The sequence below is a fragment of the Aspergillus vadensis genome (assembly GCF_003184925.1).
Source record: "Aspergillus vadensis CBS 113365 unplaced genomic scaffold BO88scaffold_26, whole genome shotgun sequence".
NCBI lineage: Eukaryota > Fungi > Ascomycota > Eurotiomycetes > Eurotiales > Aspergillaceae > Aspergillus > Aspergillus vadensis.
Genome location: NW_020292064.1, coordinates 33,326 through 51,061, shown reverse-complemented (window position 1 = coordinate 51,061; position 17,736 = coordinate 33,326). Strand labels below are relative to the sequence as shown.

The following is a 17,736-nucleotide window of genomic DNA, read 5'->3' as shown; positions in this document are numbered from 1 at the left end:
TCAACATTATATACTAGATTATTATCTAATGCGACATGAATCATATACTATCGATGCCCTCGCCTCCTCAATTCGCCTTGGCCAAACGCCCCTGGAACCTTCAGTATCCCATTCGCTGCAGTTCCCATGCCTCCAACCATGGACGAGGAACTGCTGCTGCTACTACTGGCCTTGCGAGGCTGTGTCAGCATCGACCATACCTCCGTCATGCTCGCCCGGCGCGCAGGAAGCATGCTGTACTGCATGCCGTAGAGGTTGCGGCGGTGGATGGGAGGCACAAAGCGGCCGGTCACAAGGCAGAAGATGACTTGTGGGGAAAGATAGTGCTTCCGTAGGCGATGACCCAGTTGGAAGTACTGATCAAACATGGCACGGAGAGTAAGGGGGATAGACTGTTCAGGTTAGCATTTGACGGCTCAGTGGAATTTGGCTGCTAACCTCAAGGTGAATATAAGGCACACTGACGCTCGACTTGCTTGTCGAGGACTTGTCGTGCTCTTCACGAAGCTCGAAACGTATCCCACCTGAGAATGCAATTAGCTAGTTGGCCTTCGATGAGAGGTGAACGTAACGCACCTGGCAGTCTCCGTGAGTCCTTGACTCTGAGCATCAGTGCAAAAAGCGGGAAATGATTCAAGAAAGCCAAGCAGGTATCGAGAGCTGCCTTAAGCGAAATGATCAACATCCGCGCGCTCGCGAAGGCGAGATAGAAGACGATAACTGTGGGTAGGAGGAAGAAAAGAACGGTGAACAAGATGGTCCCAAGAAGTAGTTGGTCAAGATCGTAATCGCATGAATCTATACGGTTGCGAAGCACGTTTCGCTTCTTGCCGCGGAAAAGATGGAAAAGCGAGATAATGATGGTAAGTTGCCAGTTGAAAATCCGGGCAGATGCGATGTAGAAAGAGTAGATATGCACTGTCAAAATAGATATGAGGTCGGAAAACAGGGCAATTGGCATACTTGCCCCGGCAAAACTGGAACAGCCGACAACGTAAATGATATGTGGTAGGTAAGGTTGCAAGTTGGCGATGCAAGCTTTCATCTAATTAGCCCAAAATAAAACATTAGGAAGGTATGGGAATCGAAGCTTACCCGCCCAATTTTCAATGACCCATAAGAAAAGGTCACCCAAGAACGCGGCGAGTTCGTTATTGAGCTTAAGGCCAGCCGGCCAGTCCATGAGCCAGGAAATAGTACCCTGTAGCCCTTCCACTGTATAGCCTGTCAAAATAAAACTGATCTGAAAGGCGACCCAGTTGGCATTGTCGATAATGTATGACCCTAGTGCAATTCCAATAATCACATCGTTGGCGACAAGCCACAAGCTGTTGTAGAAGCGAATGTAGTCCGGATGGCTCGTAGTCACACTCTCCCAATTATCTTTCCTTTGGCGTAGTTTCACATATTGTATGGGCCAGTAACAGAACTGCTGTAATCGAATATCCACCTGCTGAGCTGTCGCAGATATGTCTTTGAGGGCAGCGGCATCAGGACGAGCGCGCCATTCGAGAATCTGCAGGACAATCTCTGCAATCGTGCGATGGAAGACAAGCCCAACAATGAATATGCGGGTAATCACAGGCCAGATCCACTGCCAGAAGACATAGGAAACGCCGAGAACGAAGAGATCCCACAGCGTAGTAGCGGATTCTACAACCCGCTCACCCACACTCATGCTTCTCTTGACACGGATGCCTACCAAATGGCTATTCTTCTCCATAAGCTTCCCCATCTCATAAGCGCAGTTGACCTGGTTGATGATGAGGGGGAGTGCCTGTTCTTTAGACGACGGAACATGCTTGACTACCGTGTGGAGCTTCAACTTCTCCACCAGCATTCCGGCCTGAGCCTTGTCCGACTCCTCTTCGGTATCAATCTTGTCGGATACAGCATCTGACTTATCTGAGCCAAACACCTTGTCGCCCAATGCCAGAGAGATCGGTTCCAGAGACATGTATTCCATCCTGGTCGGATGGGGCCGATGAAACATGATAACCTGGACAGACAGGTTTGTTTCTGGCGGGCAGAAGATCCGAGGGACCTTGCCTGACGAACTCGTAGTAACATAGAGATGTGACGGATTGAAAGCCGTTGGCGGATCTGGCGAATTAGTCGAGCCTAGGACATGCATAGCCGAGCGTCCGCATAGAGCGAATATCCGCACGATAGGATGGGGGCTATTGCGGAAAAGAATCCCCGCCCGCAAAGCGTTGTCGACATTCCGGGGCTATCGGCCAAATGTTAGCTGTCTCTCGCTCCCAGCATGAACACAGTATAACCCAGTTTTACCTCCACATCTTCCAAGACCGTCAGAACAAAAAAATCCACCTCTGAATTCCGCCATCCAACAATCACTCCTGGCGACGATGACCGGGGAAGATCGTATGGCCAAAATACCCGTAGCAACCCATCGCTCATGAGCATGTTGACATCCTCCAACCGCGATCAGAAGGAGCCTCGACGGCGTAGTTGTTCGCGCGCGGAGACGCCCAGGTGTACGTATCGAGGGTGCTAATCAAGAATATCAGCCTTGTTCGGGATCTCATAGCTGTATGGCCGTTCCGCAACAGCACAGCAAGCCAGCCACCGCGATAGTAGCATACCAATTCACCCTCAGTCGCAGCTATATGATTGATAGGAAGCACAAGAAGGAAGAAGAATACTGATAAGAGGAGGAACCCCTTTGCGGTCCGTGTCTATTGTCGAGGGAGAAGTTAGCCCGTTCGTTGTTCAGTTGCCGCGATTGCGTGAAGGAACAGGTAGCAGAACGAAGCATACCACAACACCGTGATCCCACGCAAATATAGCCAATTCGTATAGGCGAGTAACAAGATCCCACCTCGCGGTGATGTAGCCCGCTACGAAGATACCGAGAGTGAGGATGGAAAAGGGGTGCATGAATCAAGCTGTCCGGCGGGTGGTCGCTTCAGTTTGCGCGCATTGCTGAGGGGAGTGAAGAGGGCTGGAAGCGGAAGCGAAATTGCCGAAAAAGAGTGACGATCGCACAAGACAGGCTGACAAGTCATACAAGAAGAGATCAAAGACAATGAGAGCTTCTCAATCAACCGGCAAGCTGGAAGTCTCAAGGCACGGAGTGGGCGATGGGGAAGATGCGGACCGCAAGATCTCCGCGGTCCCACGTGACTGGGTATACATCCATGCTACTACAACAGCAGATGAAGATGATTTGGGCATGCTTTTGTATTGTGCGCCTTGAACTAAACTAAACAGAGAGATATTTCTAAACCTATACCCATTGACCCGTGACCTCATACAAAAAATCCCCATTCCGAACTCCTAGCCGCTATATACCCGAATGGCAGCAAACTCATACCTATGACTTACAGAGCTTTAAGGCCCTGGAACACTTTGTTCGCTTGTAATTTCGGGTCACTGTTGACAAGGTCGCGCATGATCTGGCGCTTTTCTTCAACTGTCAGGTCCTTGCCGGGTGCCTCAATTGCTTCCTTCCACTTCAGCAACATGTCCTTGAGGAGAGCACTTCCCTCCTCAACTTCTTCCTGGGAGTACTTGTCAAGTGACATGTTGGACTCTTGTCCCTGTGCTCCGGAGGAAGTGAAGTCCTCAAGCTCGTCTGCCTTCTGTCGCGCCATGTTGACCACCTTCTCCGGGAAGCGGACCAATTCAGCGACGTGAATACCGAAGGACTGGTCACAGATGCCCGGTTCGACGCGGTACAGTAGCGTGACCTGGTCCCGCTTCGAGTCTTTGCTCTCCTCATCGCCTGTGCCATCACCAATAAAAGCCACTACATGTAGGTTCTTGGCCGACTTGGGGTAGCGATCGGCCAGGGCCGTCAATTCGTGGAAGTGGGTTGCAAACAGGCCGAAACAGCGAATCTCAGTGACGATGTGCTCTGAAATAGCCCATGCAAGGCCGAATCCATCGTATGTACTTGTTCCGCGACCAAGTTCATCGATAATGATCAAGGACTCCGAAGTTGCAGACTTGAGGATGTTTGAGGTCTCAAGCATCTCGGCCATGAAAGTCGACACGCCCTTGAGCTGCGAGTCACTCGCACCAACACGAGCAAGAATGCAGTCGAAAATAGTCAGCTCCGCCTCGGAGCATGGCACAAAACAACCCGTCTGAGCCATCAGCGCAATGACGCCAATCTGTCGGATATAGGTCGATTTACCACCCATGTTGGGACCGGTAATAATCAGGAAGGAAGACTCATCACGAATGAGCGACACGTCGTTGGTGATGAATGAAATATCATCCTGCATTTCCATGCAGGGATGCCGCGCCTCCTTCAGAATCGTGTTTCCAGTACCGCGCGGGTGAATTTTGGGGCGGACATAGGGCGTAGGGGCGTGTACTGCACAATGCGCGAAGCTCACAATAACATCGAGGTGAGCTAGAACACCAGCAAGCTGCTCCAGGACAGGGCAGTAGGAGGCAGCTACACCAACTACCTCGCTAACCAGACCAGTCTGGGTGCGATTATAGTTGGAAGACAGCTGATCATGCTCGCGACGGAGCGCTTGCATTGTCGAAGTCGTAAAATAGACACCGTTCTTCTGGGTGGAGCACTCCTGGTACTCTCTCTTGTTGCGAATACAGCCTGCCTCGTTGCGAGTCAGTCGGAAGCACCAGCCATGCACACGATGGTTCTCCAGGAACAGCTTCTTGTCCACTTCTTGGTCCAGATCCCGGCCCACGCGACGGTGTTCCGAGTCCATATCGTGACGCAGCTTATCCAACTTCTTGCGAATGATGCGCAAGCTCTCATCGAACTCCGGCTTGATAATGAACTCGTGGTTCTCCAACGCATCCAAGTCCACCGTCGTCTCAACCATCTCCTCCAGCTTCGCCAGGTTATCCGAATGGCTGCGCAGCTTAGACGTATACTCCGCTTCCAGAGGCGTCTGGTACTGCTCATCCATCACATTCTCCAGCGACGCAACAAAGCCCGGCAGGCGAATGGCGACCTGATACACACGCACGACATCCTCCAAGGTCGCCTGCTTTCTCTGGAACCGCTTCGCCAAGCGATACAAATCCGGGATCGAGCGCAGATGCTCCTCCTGCATCGTCTGCCTAAGCTCCGTGTCCATCACAAACGACTCCACCAGCTGCTGTCTTTTCTCAATCTCAGCCTTATCCATCAACGGCTGCTTCAACCACTGCGCCAGCAACCTGCTTCCTACCGGCGTCTTACAATGATTCAGCAACCCGAACAGACTCATCGACTTAGATCCGTCCCGCGGACCCGGCATGAGATTCAAAGCCCGCAGCGCCGACGAATCCAGCTTCATGAACTGCGACAGATCATGCTGATACAGACGATACTGGCCAAAGTTGGATGGATCCGTCATAACGCCGAGGTACTTGATCAGCGCCGCCGCGGAACCCATCGCCAACTTCAGCTCAGTCTGCGGCAGCGTCCCCGCAGACCTCTCATCCCTCAACAACCTCGTCAAATCCTGCTCGATATCTCTGACCCCAAAGTCACCACTCTGCCTCTCCGACACTGCAATCCCACAACTGTCCATAATATTCCTCACCTTCCCCAGCTCCACATCCTTCCTCCCGGCATCCATCTGCACAAGACACTCCTTCACTCCCAACTGAATCACCAACGACTCCAGATTCGAATAAACATCATTATCCAAGAACTCACTCACTCCAAGCTCCCTAACACTCGCATCCGCAAAACAAACCCCCACACTCCTCGCCTCTCCAGCCTTCGCCGATATTTTCACAGCCAGAATGATCGGCGCCCCGGCCTCAATATTCAATCCACCCACACTCCCCAATTCCTCTTCCACATCCTGCAAGTTACCGGGACTAGCCTGCTTAATGAGTTTCCACTGTCCGCCGCGCCCGCTCGCGGAGCCCCAGATCTCCACTCGCCGATTGAGCCGGAACAGTGCCTCACGCAGAAAATTGCGGAATACAGTCACGCTCATCGTCACGGAGGGTAGGCCACCTGTGTCGCTGCGGCCGAGGTTGCGGATCACAGAGGTGGTCTTGTAAACGGTGCGAGCGATGAATTCGGCTTCGGCGCCGTGGGCGGAGTACCAGTCTCCGCGGTCGAAAACTCGAATCGTCTCATTGTTGTTGTCGTTGTCAGAGGAGGAGGATATGGAGCGGTAGAAGCGGATGAAGCCGACTTCGTCGTCCACCTAGATAGTACAATTAGCCCAATGTTAGCCACTTTCTCCTTTCTAAATTTCTTAGAGCAAATGAAGCTTACCTTGAGATCTGGTCGTGAAGACATGGTGCTCTAGTCTATCTCCAACGAGGAAAGAGACTTGTGCGCCTGCTTGTCGGTCGTTGGAGGTATGGGCTCAAAGCTAAGCTGCGGATAGTTGATAGTTGATAGGTATGGCTGCCGACGCGCTGCGGGAAACGCGGTCACGTGTATACGCGTCCGCGCGCCGGGTTAATTAAGGGATCTGCTGCCTGAGGTATGGACATGAAGACGGGGAAAGAATACACTAGGATATGCGGATAAGAATAGCACAGAGTTATAGTTTTAATACTTGTTTTTATACTATCATTACATACATATGCTAATGCTACATACCGCTGACAATGCAATCATAATGCCGGAGGCATACCAGGCCACCCGGATGAGGTATCAAACAGAACATCCATCCAAACGAAAGACACCGCTGTATCCAACGTAACCATATCAAGCAGCAGAGACGACAGACTTCTGCGCCTCAGACCCTTCCCACCCAAGCTTCAACTGAGCCACCTTGGCTCCAATCTCCTTGGGCTGGACATCCGCACATGACTTAAGAACCACAGACTTCATCTGATTCACGGTGACGAGATTCACCCACCCCCCAGCAACATCCTCCCGGGCCAGAATCTCCAAACAAATCTCCACCTCCTGCTGGGAAATCGGACTCCGTACAGAATCCCGGACATTCTGCGCAATCATCTCGATCCGGAACGGCGTCCGCTGCGCAGCCATCACGGCCTTCGCCCCGGTCCCAATATACCCAGCAGGTCTCAGCAGCGCCAAAACCCCTGCAACTTCCTCCACGCGCTCCGCAGCTGCCCTCCTCAGCAACTCCTGCTTCGACGGCGGCGGCGGCAACGTCGCCTGTCGCAGCTGCTTATCCTTAATGCGCTCCAGTAGTCCCTTCCGGCGCGTACTTGCCGCATCGATCGGTTTCTCTGGCACATCCTCCTTCCCATCCGCACGTAGCTTCTCCGTCTTCAGTCGAATCACTCCGCCCCTCAAGTCCTGCAACCGTTGCTGTCCCTTCCGGAACGTGGTAAATGGTGTCAACGACTCATGGATCGTCGCAACGCCCAGCGTGTTGACGAAGTCCACCCTTGATTCGTCCCCATCTACCGCATCCAATGCTTTCTCCCAAAGCAAATCCACGCTCTGCTCAAACTGCTCCTGCAATTCATTCTCGCTCGTCCGCTCCTCGCCCTCCCGTACAATTCGCTCCAAGCACACCCTTCCCAGCCCATAATTCGCGATCCGATATCCGGGAAACGCTGTCGATGAGGGCTCCTGGTCCAGAACCCAAATGAGTCGTTGCAGATCCTTAATTACCACCTTCCGCTTCTTCCAGAGTCGTTCAATGGTAGGGAGCAGTTCTCTCAGGTCGGCAGGGGCAGTAACACCATTGTGCATCGCATGAAGCGCAACAGCCTTCAGGAACGCTCCATGCAGGTTTACGAGATCCTCCACACATGCTGCACGACGATTCACAGGAGCTGGCTTTGTCGTTGTCTTCCTAGCACCTGTGCGCTTCGAGGGGGTACTCGGTGGCTGCTCAGGGACGGCAGTAGCAGCCGAGCCGCTCCTTCTCACTGACACCGAAGACCGTGCATAATGTCCACTTCTAGGCGTATTCAAGGTCAATTCTCCCAATCGAAGAGACTTGGAAGGCGTGACTGCATCCGTGCTTTCCGTTCCCTGGGGCCCCCGGCAGTCGACGTTTTCGAGCTCGACCAGTTTGCGTTTCTTGGAAGGCGTGACCGGGACATTCGTCGTCGTTGTCGTAGCGGGCTTCTTAATATCCGATAAGGATGAAGGAGCTACAACGCCGGGCTTAGTTGCTCTTGCGAAGCTCTGGATGCCCGGTTGCTGCTGCTGTTGCAGGCCTCGGGCTGCCTGCCTTGTGGAATAAGTGCGCGGCATCGCGGTTTCCGATTATTAAAATGAGGAAATTAAGGGATAGGAATCCTATTAGCGTATCATAGAGTAATTACTAAACAATTAGACCCTTTAGATAAGATAGGATAGAAGTAGTAGTAGTGTATGTATGGAAAGTCTGGGAAAAGAGGAAGAAGATAATATGAGTGTTAGAGAAAATCCACTAAAACGGGGAATGATTATTCTTTTTTCTTAAGGGATGGGACAAATGGATGGGTAACAGCGGGTAGCGTGGATTTTAGGTGGAGTTCACGCGCGACGCGATCAAGGCGCGTCTGGTGTCTTTGGCGTATCCGTGTTGGCCGGAAAGGGTAATATTAGTTTTGAGTTGGAACTTTAACTGCGGGTCATGACCACATTGACTTTTGATGGATGCAGAAGAGGGTTATATCATACACTTATTCACTTGGGAGGATTTGTTGTTTTGTTCTCTCAATAGTAGCACTTGAATAGAAGGTATGTATGTTGATACTTCTCAGTCTCTAGAGCAATAATCAGTCTCGGAATGCAGCATACCGTAACCCCCCATCCCCTCCCCCCGCACTGTAAGCTAGTACTAAGTCCTGCAGATTGGGGACGGAGGTATGCTCTAGAACATTGCTCCCTCTGTCTCTCTCTATCTCCACTATTTTTGCGCTTTGGTTGGGTAGTTGGCTAGACCAAGTCATCTATCTAACCTTACTAAGTCACACAGTAATCTGGCTCCGCACAACTACGTAACTATCCCACTAAACCATATTCCAACCTATAAAGACACCAATATTCGGGATTGGAGAGAAGATGGGTAGATCAATGCATCATTCATTAACATAACACCATCACCTTAACCCAGAAATACGTAGATAAGTACATAAAGAACATATCAAGACAAGACACTCGTCATTCTTATCATCACGATAATTATAAGAACGATGCATATTATAACAGCATCAGCATCATCATAAAGCCCAGCCCAGCTAAGCCTCATTTTCAATCACCACTTTCCTCCTCATCATCAAATCATATAAAACCACTTCCAAGAGGCTGTAAGATTATTATTTCTTCCCCCCAAACCACCCCGACACGGCCCCCTTCGCTTCCGCCGCCTTCTCCTCCACCTTACCCTCCAACTTCTCTGCTCCTGAGCGCAACTCAGCCGTCTTGTCGCGACCAATCTTCTCCAGACGGTTCATGCTATCTTTGGCGTCTTTGCTGGCGGTGTCGATCTATTACCATCATCACACAATATCATTAGCATCCATCGTCTCACTACCATGAAGTAAACAGTTTAAGAAACCAAGGGTATAGACATACCGCCTCATCAACATTCAACCGCGCCTCATACGCTGCCTTTTCACCTGCCTTCTCGGCTTGATCGCCTGTGGGTGCCTTGAGACGGGCGAGATGGGCGTCATCTATATTACCATCGAACATCCAGCATTAGCAAACAACACCCCTCAACATGATCACAATACAATGAATGAATTAAGGGAGAAGCATACGTCTCATCTCTTCCTTCGCAACCTTGGGATCGCCTCCAGCGCGGTACATGTAGTAGCCACCGGCGCCGAGGGCAGCAATGCCGAGGTAGAGAGCGGTAGGGTTCTTCGACATGGTGGATGTGATGTGTATGTATGTATGTATGAACTTTCTTCAGAGGGTATAGACAATTCGAATGGAATGCTTATTGTTTGCAAGCTTGAATGAAATCCGGTACAGGAGGGAGACAACAGACAGGTACTTATAGATTGTAGATGAGTTGAAGTTGGAAATGAACTTTGGTTGTTAGGCTGGGCAGAGAGAAAGTAATGAGTACAGTGGCTAACTAACTAGTAGGCAGTGTCACAGGGTATGACGTCTTTGGGGGGTTGGGGGGTCCGGCTTCGGTCTTCTTCTCCTCTTGTCGGGTGGTGCAGTCGGTTCTTGATTTGTTTTTGTATGTTTGTTTTACTTATAGATTACAGGGTGTTTTTTCTTGTGCAAATTAGTTGATCTGGATATTTGCATCCAGAGTAGAAAAGGTTTGTATTTTGATATTTCTCCCATACATTGTCTGTAGTAGAGGTATAGGCGGGTGCAGATAACTACAGAGCTATGCTGCTCCGGCGCGGCGAGGATCGGCTGCGGGACCGACACTACGTCACTGCAAGGTCATCGGGTCCAACGGCTTCCATGGCCCAACTCTTCTTGCTTCTGACACAAGTACTAACGCAGGACATGGGGTTGATGCTGCTGGAGTGGGCTGGAGTGAATCGAACACGTCATGATGGGGCTTTTATCTACTTTATGTTGACTATGTAGTAGTTACCCACCAGTTACAAGTACAACTGGAATGGAATTGAATCTCTGACATTTATCACTTTACCCGCAGCTGGTTGCTAATTGAATCCTCACTGTCGCAGAAAAAAAGACACATATAATGAAATACACAGAGGGCCACACTTGGACACCACAAGGAGAGCGCAATGGATAGATATAGACAGAAGCCGAACACACAATTGAAGCCACACCACGACCAGAGTAGGAAACTCCTTCCATAACCTCGTAGCTGAGCTCGAGATCAAGGCCGGGGGTATCTTCATGCACTATGGACAGCAGACCGGAGGTGATGAGAACGCCAAAACATGCAACCGGACAAGAAAACCAAAAGACGAAGAGAAAAGAAAACACCCGAACGAAGACACAGCAATTGTCAGAGAAGCCCATATATCGATCCAACCCACTGATGCATTATTCGTCAGTCATCACATCATAAAGATTCCCGCAGCCGAGCGGTGGTGTGCAGCTCCGAGTAACGAGAGGCTAAGTATCTAGCAATCCGCAGTTATATCAAGAACAAAGAAAATGTAGAGGATCCCCCAGAAAGAAAAAGACCGGGCGCCCCGTACTATACAACTCCGGCTCGAAACAAAAGAGGAAATGGCGGGAAAACCGAGAAAGATCGACTTCGGAATTGAAACCACTCAAAGCCCCTGCTCGCAGAGGACATCCCAACATGTTCACACCAAGACTTCTTTACAGGAACAGCTTCGCTGCGCTTTTGTTCTCACTCGTGGCAACGGCAACCAGTGCCTCCAGCCGACCCATTCCAGGCTCTCGGGCGGTGTGGGGCAGGAATTCGGACCGTGGATCATGTTTGCCGTGATAGCTATCAGTCTGTGGGGGAAGCGGGGGACAGGCCTGCAGTTCAATCAGTGATTTGGCCCTCAGCGATACTCCGGGTAACGGGTGCGTACTGCATGAGAAGTATCGGATGTAAACGGGGGGTGGTGCGGCTCCACATATCCACTGTTGTGCACAATGGCGGGATGGTATTCCAGGGACGCCGTTGAGGGAGTATGTACCCCTTCACTGCTACTGGAGTCCTCAGGCGAAGTTCGCGTGGCCTGAGAGCTCGAGGTAGCATTGCTGTAGGAAGGAGCATGCCCGTGCCCTCGGTATTCGTGGAACTGTGGTTGGTACGAAGACGAGGGGCGAGATCCCACATTGTGAATCTCTGCAATGGTCTGCTGGCTCCAGTTCGATGCGTCCCGCTGTGGAGGCTTGTCTCTGATGTGCAGGCCAGTAAGGTTCGTGTGCAATGACATGTCCCAAGAGACATGGCCCCGTCGATGACCAGGGCCAGAGATTGGCGGCGCCGGTCGTTTAGTGGGCTGTGTGTAGTTGTAGCCCCCGGCAAGGTTATAATTCGGAGGAGGCTTGTTAGGGTTGTCGATTTGCATCGGACTCGACCGCCGAACGGGCGGTGTCAAGGGCCTTTGAGCCACCACTTTATCAAAGCTCTCAATTCCAGGTAGCCGCGGTGGCTGCTCTGTTGATCCATTGGCGCCAAAAGATGGCTTAAACACTTCTGGTGTCTGGTAATTGCTAAGACCGCTTGTAGCAGGTCGAGGGACCGTAGACCAAGTCGAAGGATGCCAAGTCCTTCTCCGGAGATCAGCGTCGGTAGCACCGTGGTTTGTTTCGTCGCGGGAGAGTGAGTAGGACGAGCTGACAGGGCTCGCGTAGACGCCTCCATGAGGAGCATACGCTTGCGTCGGAACGTAGTTCGGCGGGTAGGCATTGACGTGTTGCGACGCGAATGGGTTCGCACCCGTAGGAACGGATAGACGGCGGGCGGCAGTTTTGCCTTCCCAGAAGCCCGAGGCCTGTGATGCCGTAGAGATGGGGGAAGCCACGTGCGGGCTGCCGTTGCCGCCCGCTGAGAAGATGTGGTGAGACGGCGTGTAGGGAGATCCGCCGGCTGTTGGACCGGGTATTCCGCGGGCTGGTGGCGTGCTAGGGGCGTCCATCGGCTCCATCAGACGCGCCCTATCATTCGCCATCATCAAGGGTGGAGGTCGGCGACGAAGCTCCTGGGGCTGACTGAAGGTGGACGCAGTTGAGGTAATGCTCGAGGCAGATAGGTTTCGACTGTGACCTCTGCTATGGGTTCCCTGACTGCCCGCGGTTCCTGCTCTAGCTCGACCCTGGGGTCGTACACGGTCTGTCCGGATCTGGCGCTGAAATCGTGTTCCAGTGGCTGCAAGAGAGTCTCCCGGAATTTCCTCGTTGACGTGCACCGTCTGAGCATGCTGTCGCAGATTATCGAGACGGGAAAAGCGACGTGAACAGTGACACTGAAAGGGACGTTCTCCGGTATGTTTGCGGATATGTCGAGCAAGATGTTCACTTCTTGTAAAACTCAAGTTACACGGTGGGAAGTCTGTGCAATAGAATCGTTGACCCTTCTTCTTTTTCGAGGGTGGAGCGCCACCCTTATTTTCCGCCTCATGTTCAGATCCTTCGTCCGACTCACCGTGTACGGCATCCTCTGAGGTCAGCGATGCACTCCCCTGGGAGTCGGCATGGTGATGTGAGTCTTCGATGCTATTTATGTTCCGAGGTGTGCTTTCGTCGTGGGCGGCGATCATGGACGATGTCGTATCTTGGGGCGCCGCGCCGGGCTTGGCGTGAGGACGAGGTGTGGAAGATGTTGTCGCCTCCTCCATGACGCGGTCTGGCGGCGATGAAATATTATTCACAGGAAAAAATGAAGACATATTGACAGCGAGGGCAACCCTCGACTCCACCGAGTATCTATGTACTGTTCTGAAGACCGGGCAGGCGAGCGATCGACGGGATGCGAGCTCGAGCCGTTTCAAGGGTGAAAGATGGAGGTTTCAAGATGTCAAAAACGCGGTGTCGATCGCACGATGCTGACTACTGGATAAATGTGCGCAGCAATGTAAGCAAATGAACCATCGTGTTTAAACATTATTTCCGTTGTGAATAAATTTTACCACCCCAAAGAAGGCGTAAACATTACCAGCAAGGGAGTAGTGAGGGGGATCTCTGGGGTTTCTGGTATCGGGCGAACGAGGAGGGGGAGAAAAAAAAAGAATTTTGGAAAACTTACGAAGGAGGGGAGGTAACTCAAGGTGTGTTTTGAAATCCGAGCGAGGGGTTGAAAAGTGAGGAATGTTGGAGACAAATGGCGATGACCTGTTTAGCCGAATGCCCGACGAAGATGGCGAAGCAAGGGTAGCCAGGTTGTACACGATAGATGGAAGGGCACGACCATTAGGTGTGAGGACGCATCGCTCACAGATCGACCTGGCCGAGAGGAGGTAGGGACAGCTGGTTGATCGCCCGACAGATAAGACTGGTGGACTGAACGGGCAGAAGGATACGATGACGGAGAAGGGAGGGAGGTGAGGTTTAAGGCAGTTGTATCGGTGATCACTAATAGGAAAAGAGGCGGCGGCGGCGACGGAGGATGAGGACGTGGTAGTTGGTGGTCAGCGGTGGTTGTTGTTTGGAGAGATTTGGCGGACTCGATCGAGTTTCCCGCCGACGTCGAGTCCTGGTTGTGGGTATGACAGTCAGGACACCGACCCAGCCAAGACCTGAACTAATGGCAATAAAAATAGGTGTATCGCGAACCGATCGGGCCCCTGGTTTACGGATCGTCCGGGGAGAAACCAGGCATGCGCAACGGAAACAATAAACGGAGAAGTCAAATGAAAATAGAACAGGATGAAAAAAAGAAAGAAAAACAACAACAACCGAATTCAGAAACTAAAATGTGATATGGATTGCCACAAAAAATCAAAAATTGTATGAATCATATAAATAGTATAGGGACGAAACCAACCAGGTCCAAGCTAGGCTGGGCACTAGTAAGCGATGATGTACAGGCACCAGGGCCACGAGGGGCGGTGATGGATGGGAAGGATGAGGGGAGGGAGGAGGGGGGTTGTTTGTTGGAAAGGAAGGGAAAGGAAGGATGGGAAAGAATGGAAAGGGAAGAAGGATGGACGGTCAGAGGGTGAGACGGGAAAGTCAAGTAAGTAGGGGAAGGAAAAGAACAACAAGAGAGGAAGAGGAGGAGGCTGATGGATCCCAAACTTTAGATTGGAGGGAAGGGAAGGGCGAGAGTCCATACAAGTAGTAGTACTAGTAGTGTGTAGCCTGTAACCAGGGTGAAGATGACGGCAACCCACCCACCCCAAACAGGTGAATGGTGACGACGATAGTGCCGGGCGTCAGGACCCCAGCCAGAAACACTTCAGGAGTAGATGGAGAAGCAACTGGAGGCTTATCGGAAACAACGGTCGATTCGGCAGCGGACGGCGAAACGAGGGGGCACCGACAGAAAGAGTAGTGTAGTAGTGAAGAGATAGTAGATAATGGTAGATAGAGAAGAAAGAGGAGGTGAGAAGGGAGAAAGGTGAAGAGAGAAAGAGAGAGAGGGTCAGAAAGAGACGAAACAGGCGTCAAGAGGAGGGGGGGGAAACCGGTGGAGAGAGAATAAGAATACTAAGTAGTAAGTAGTAATGGTGGAAGATAGTGGTAGCGGTAGTAGTAGTGGTAGTGGTAAGTATAAAGTCGAATACTCATCCAGAAAGAGTTAGAATCCTTATTTTACTTAATATTTTTCTTCTCTTTTTCCCCCTTTGGGTACCAGACGAATTTACCCTACAAGAAAGAAGAAAAACCACCATCTATTCAAATTACAAGGCTGAGTACCTTCGGTTGGGGGTACAGGGTACTTAGATAGAGAGCGGCGACTTGGCCAGTCACCGCCGCAATGCTACGTACGATCGTTGGAGAGGAACGGATAGCGCCTGAGTTTACAGTTTGATCAACATGACGGTGACGATGCGGATTTGTCCTCTATTGAGTTCGGGCGAATAATGAACTCACCGGGGGGTTGAGAGTGAAGGTTGATAGGTAAACTCTTTTAGCCCCAGGTACTGACGACTTGGTCCGGACCGATGGACACGAATCATCGATCGCAAGACCGGTGGAGATACTCCAGTTGGATGAATTCATGAGCCAGTCTCGCCGACGGTTGGAGCCTTGGATTTGCCTGAACGATGGGAAGTTGGACTGTAGGATTCTGTTTCATCGAGTGGTCATCGGTCGGCAACCCCGGTTATATCCCTTCGAGACATATCGCAGAGAAAAGGGAAAAGAACAGAGAGAGATACGATAATATCTACGAGGCAAAGTACCTGATACACCGATATGGCGAGATTGGAGGTATCTAGTTTCCCAAGGAAGACAGAAAATGAGAGAGTATGGGCACACCGAATCAATACCGCTCGTACGCGCCGGTATGAACCCCGTATCAGGAACCCAGCGCTTAGCAATCGCCAGAGTAGGAGGCGGGCAACAAGATGGGCTGGCTGGCGAAGACCCTTCCCAAGGGTTTGAACACTTTCTTCGAGAATCCACCACCAATTCGGATGAATGGGCTTCTTCGAGGTTGTTTCTCGGTAAGGCTGGCTAAATTGGCCCCAAAAGAAGTTCTCGGCCCAGGTCTGTCTGGAGCGGTGCCATGGTCGTCTGGATCAAGGGTCCTTCTTGGACAGTTCATATAACGGAGGAGGCCCGTCCAAGAAAAGAGTGGTGGGTGGTGAGTGGTGAGGCACCAGGCACTGCAGCCAGTGGGGCACCGCAGAGGGGGGCACCGATCGGCTACTTTTTCCCGGTGCCAGGGCTGCCCGTCAACTGGACGGATTACTGTTTGATGATTCATGAATCGTTCTTGCCCGGCTGAGTCCAGGTGCTGACCAGAAATCCTCCGCGGATGGCCCACGGGCGGCGACTCTCGGTGACGTTAACCACTCAATGCTCCCTCGCCCCTTTGTCTGGTAAGTTTGACCGGTGACAAAACTCCCAGCCCAGATCTGCTCTTCTCTTCTTCGCCTTTGGTCTGTCCACCACCCAGACATCCGTCCGTGAGTTTGGAGGGGAGGAAAAAGGGCCTGAGCCAAATGTTGCGGTGCAGAGTGTGTGCCATGTCTCGTGGCGTGGCACAGAGCGGCGTTACAGTATCTTGCACAATTACCATGCCTACCCCAGAGTCTCCAGATTCTTTCCCAATCCCTAGCCTTATTACACTAGCCTATATACGGTTAGACGGGCATATTAGTGCTCTTGGCACTAATGGACACGTCTTGTAATTTTGATGACCTTACTTCTTAACCTTACAGTAGTACACGTAAGAGGAATACCGCAATCTAGAAGCTTCCGTGTCCAGGCAACGGTCCAACAGGGGCACCTCACTGTTGCTTTTCGACTTTCTCTTCAAACATACTGTCAAGTTGCTATACTGCCAAAGGTAGTACAGCAATGGCACCACACCTATCGCCATCAAAGATCCAGCTTATATGCTCTATGACGAGTTGCGGCATGTCTATCTCGGAAACCGCTAAAGCTGCCGAATGCAGTAAGCAGGCGGTCAAATATATCCGCTCCAACCTGCGGGTCTTCGGCTCTCCTAGAGCACCGCCAACTCGAGTTGGCCGAGCGAGATTAATCACACCGGTCATGCTGGAAGCACTATGCGAACACCTTCTTGAAAAGCCTGGCTTGTACCTAGACGAGATGGCAATGTTCCTCTGGGATGAGTTTGGCCTGCAAGTAGCAACCAGCAGCATAAGCAGGGCCCTTTCCTCGGTCGGTTGGTCCAAAAAGACGGTTCAGCAGAAAGCAAAAGAGCAGAATCCCGATCTACGCGATGAATATATCCATGAAATAACTGAATTCAAGTCATACCAACTGGTATTTGTTGATGAATCTGGATGTGACAAGCGGATAGGATTTAGACGCACGGGCTGGGCCCCTAGTGGTATTGCACCAGTGCAAGTATCCCGGTTTCATCGCGACAAACGTTACCAGATTCTACCTGCATACTCCCAGGATGGTGTTGTCTTGTTCCGCATCTTCAATGGCACAACAGACGCAGTTGTCTTTGAGGAGTTCATCGAAGATCTCCTTCGGTACTGTAGGAAGTACCCAGAAGAAAGGTCCGTGCTTGTAATGGATAATGCTGCATTTCATCACTCCGAGCGAGTAGAGCAGTTATGCTCCGAGAAGGGGGTAAAATTAATATTCCTACCACCGTACTCGCCTGATCTGAACCCAATTGAAGAGTTCTTTGCCGAGCTGAAGGCCTTTATAAGGCGACATTGGTACCTCTACGAGGAAGACCCTAGCCAAGGCTTTGAAAATTATCTCGCACAGTGCGTAGATACAGTGGGAGCTCGAGAGAATAGTGCCAGAGGCCATTTCAGGCATGCGGGTCTAGTAATAGATGAGGTACAATG

The 17,736-nt window shown here is 51.4% G+C and overlaps 5 protein-coding genes across 5 annotated transcripts; 1 reads left to right on the top strand and 4 right to left on the bottom strand.

Annotated features, from left to right (window-relative positions):
- Positions 1–47: 47 nt before the first annotated feature.
- BO88DRAFT_349112 (uncharacterized protein) lies at positions 48–6,250 on the bottom strand (the record flags this gene model as incomplete). The annotated part of the gene is made up of 8 exons (XM_025703437.1): positions 48–392; positions 439–524; positions 577–918; positions 1,096–2,230; positions 2,293–2,436; positions 2,874–2,946; positions 3,349–6,155; positions 6,227–6,250. 8 exons carry the CDS (start codon positions 6,248–6,250, stop codon positions 48–50), a joined length of 4,956 nt encoding a protein of 1,651 aa, XP_025558936.1.
- Positions 6,251–6,495: 245 nt separating this feature from the next.
- On the bottom strand, positions 6,496–8,350 carry BO88DRAFT_407757 (DNA replication factor Cdt1 C-terminal domain-containing protein). Its single transcript, XM_025707523.1, has one exon. The coding sequence runs from the start codon at positions 8,141–8,143 to the stop codon at positions 6,668–6,670; it is 1,476 nt and encodes a 491-aa protein (XP_025558935.1). The 5' UTR covers positions 8,144–8,350; the 3' UTR covers positions 6,496–6,667.
- A 526-nt stretch (positions 8,351–8,876) lies between these two features.
- On the bottom strand, positions 8,877–9,751 carry BO88DRAFT_438105 (uncharacterized protein; the record flags this gene model as incomplete). Its single annotated transcript, XM_025709657.1, has 3 exons — positions 8,877–9,363; positions 9,452–9,552; positions 9,640–9,751. The coding sequence occupies 3 exons, from the start codon at positions 9,749–9,751 to the stop codon at positions 9,193–9,195; spliced, it is 384 nt and encodes a 127-aa protein (XP_025558934.1). The 3' UTR covers positions 8,877–9,192.
- A 1,401-nt stretch (positions 9,752–11,152) lies between these two features.
- On the bottom strand, positions 11,153–13,179 carry BO88DRAFT_349390 (C2H2 transcription factor; the record flags this gene model as incomplete). Its single annotated transcript, XM_025703448.1, has 2 exons — positions 11,153–11,317; positions 11,374–13,179. 2 exons carry the CDS (start codon positions 13,177–13,179, stop codon positions 11,153–11,155), a joined length of 1,971 nt encoding a protein of 656 aa, XP_025558933.1.
- Positions 13,180–13,610: 431 nt separating this feature from the next.
- On the top strand, positions 13,611–16,282 carry BO88DRAFT_428822 (uncharacterized protein; the record flags this gene model as incomplete). The annotated part of the gene is made up of 11 exons (XM_025709104.1): positions 13,611–13,660; positions 13,704–13,759; positions 13,869–14,000; positions 14,050–14,051; positions 14,698–14,782; positions 14,820–14,945; positions 15,367–15,472; positions 15,507–15,556; positions 15,690–15,832; positions 15,981–16,115; positions 16,202–16,282. The coding sequence occupies 11 exons, from the start codon at positions 13,611–13,613 to the stop codon at positions 16,280–16,282; spliced, it is 966 nt and encodes a 321-aa protein (XP_025558932.1).
- Between the last annotated feature and the right edge of the window lie 1,454 nt (positions 16,283–17,736).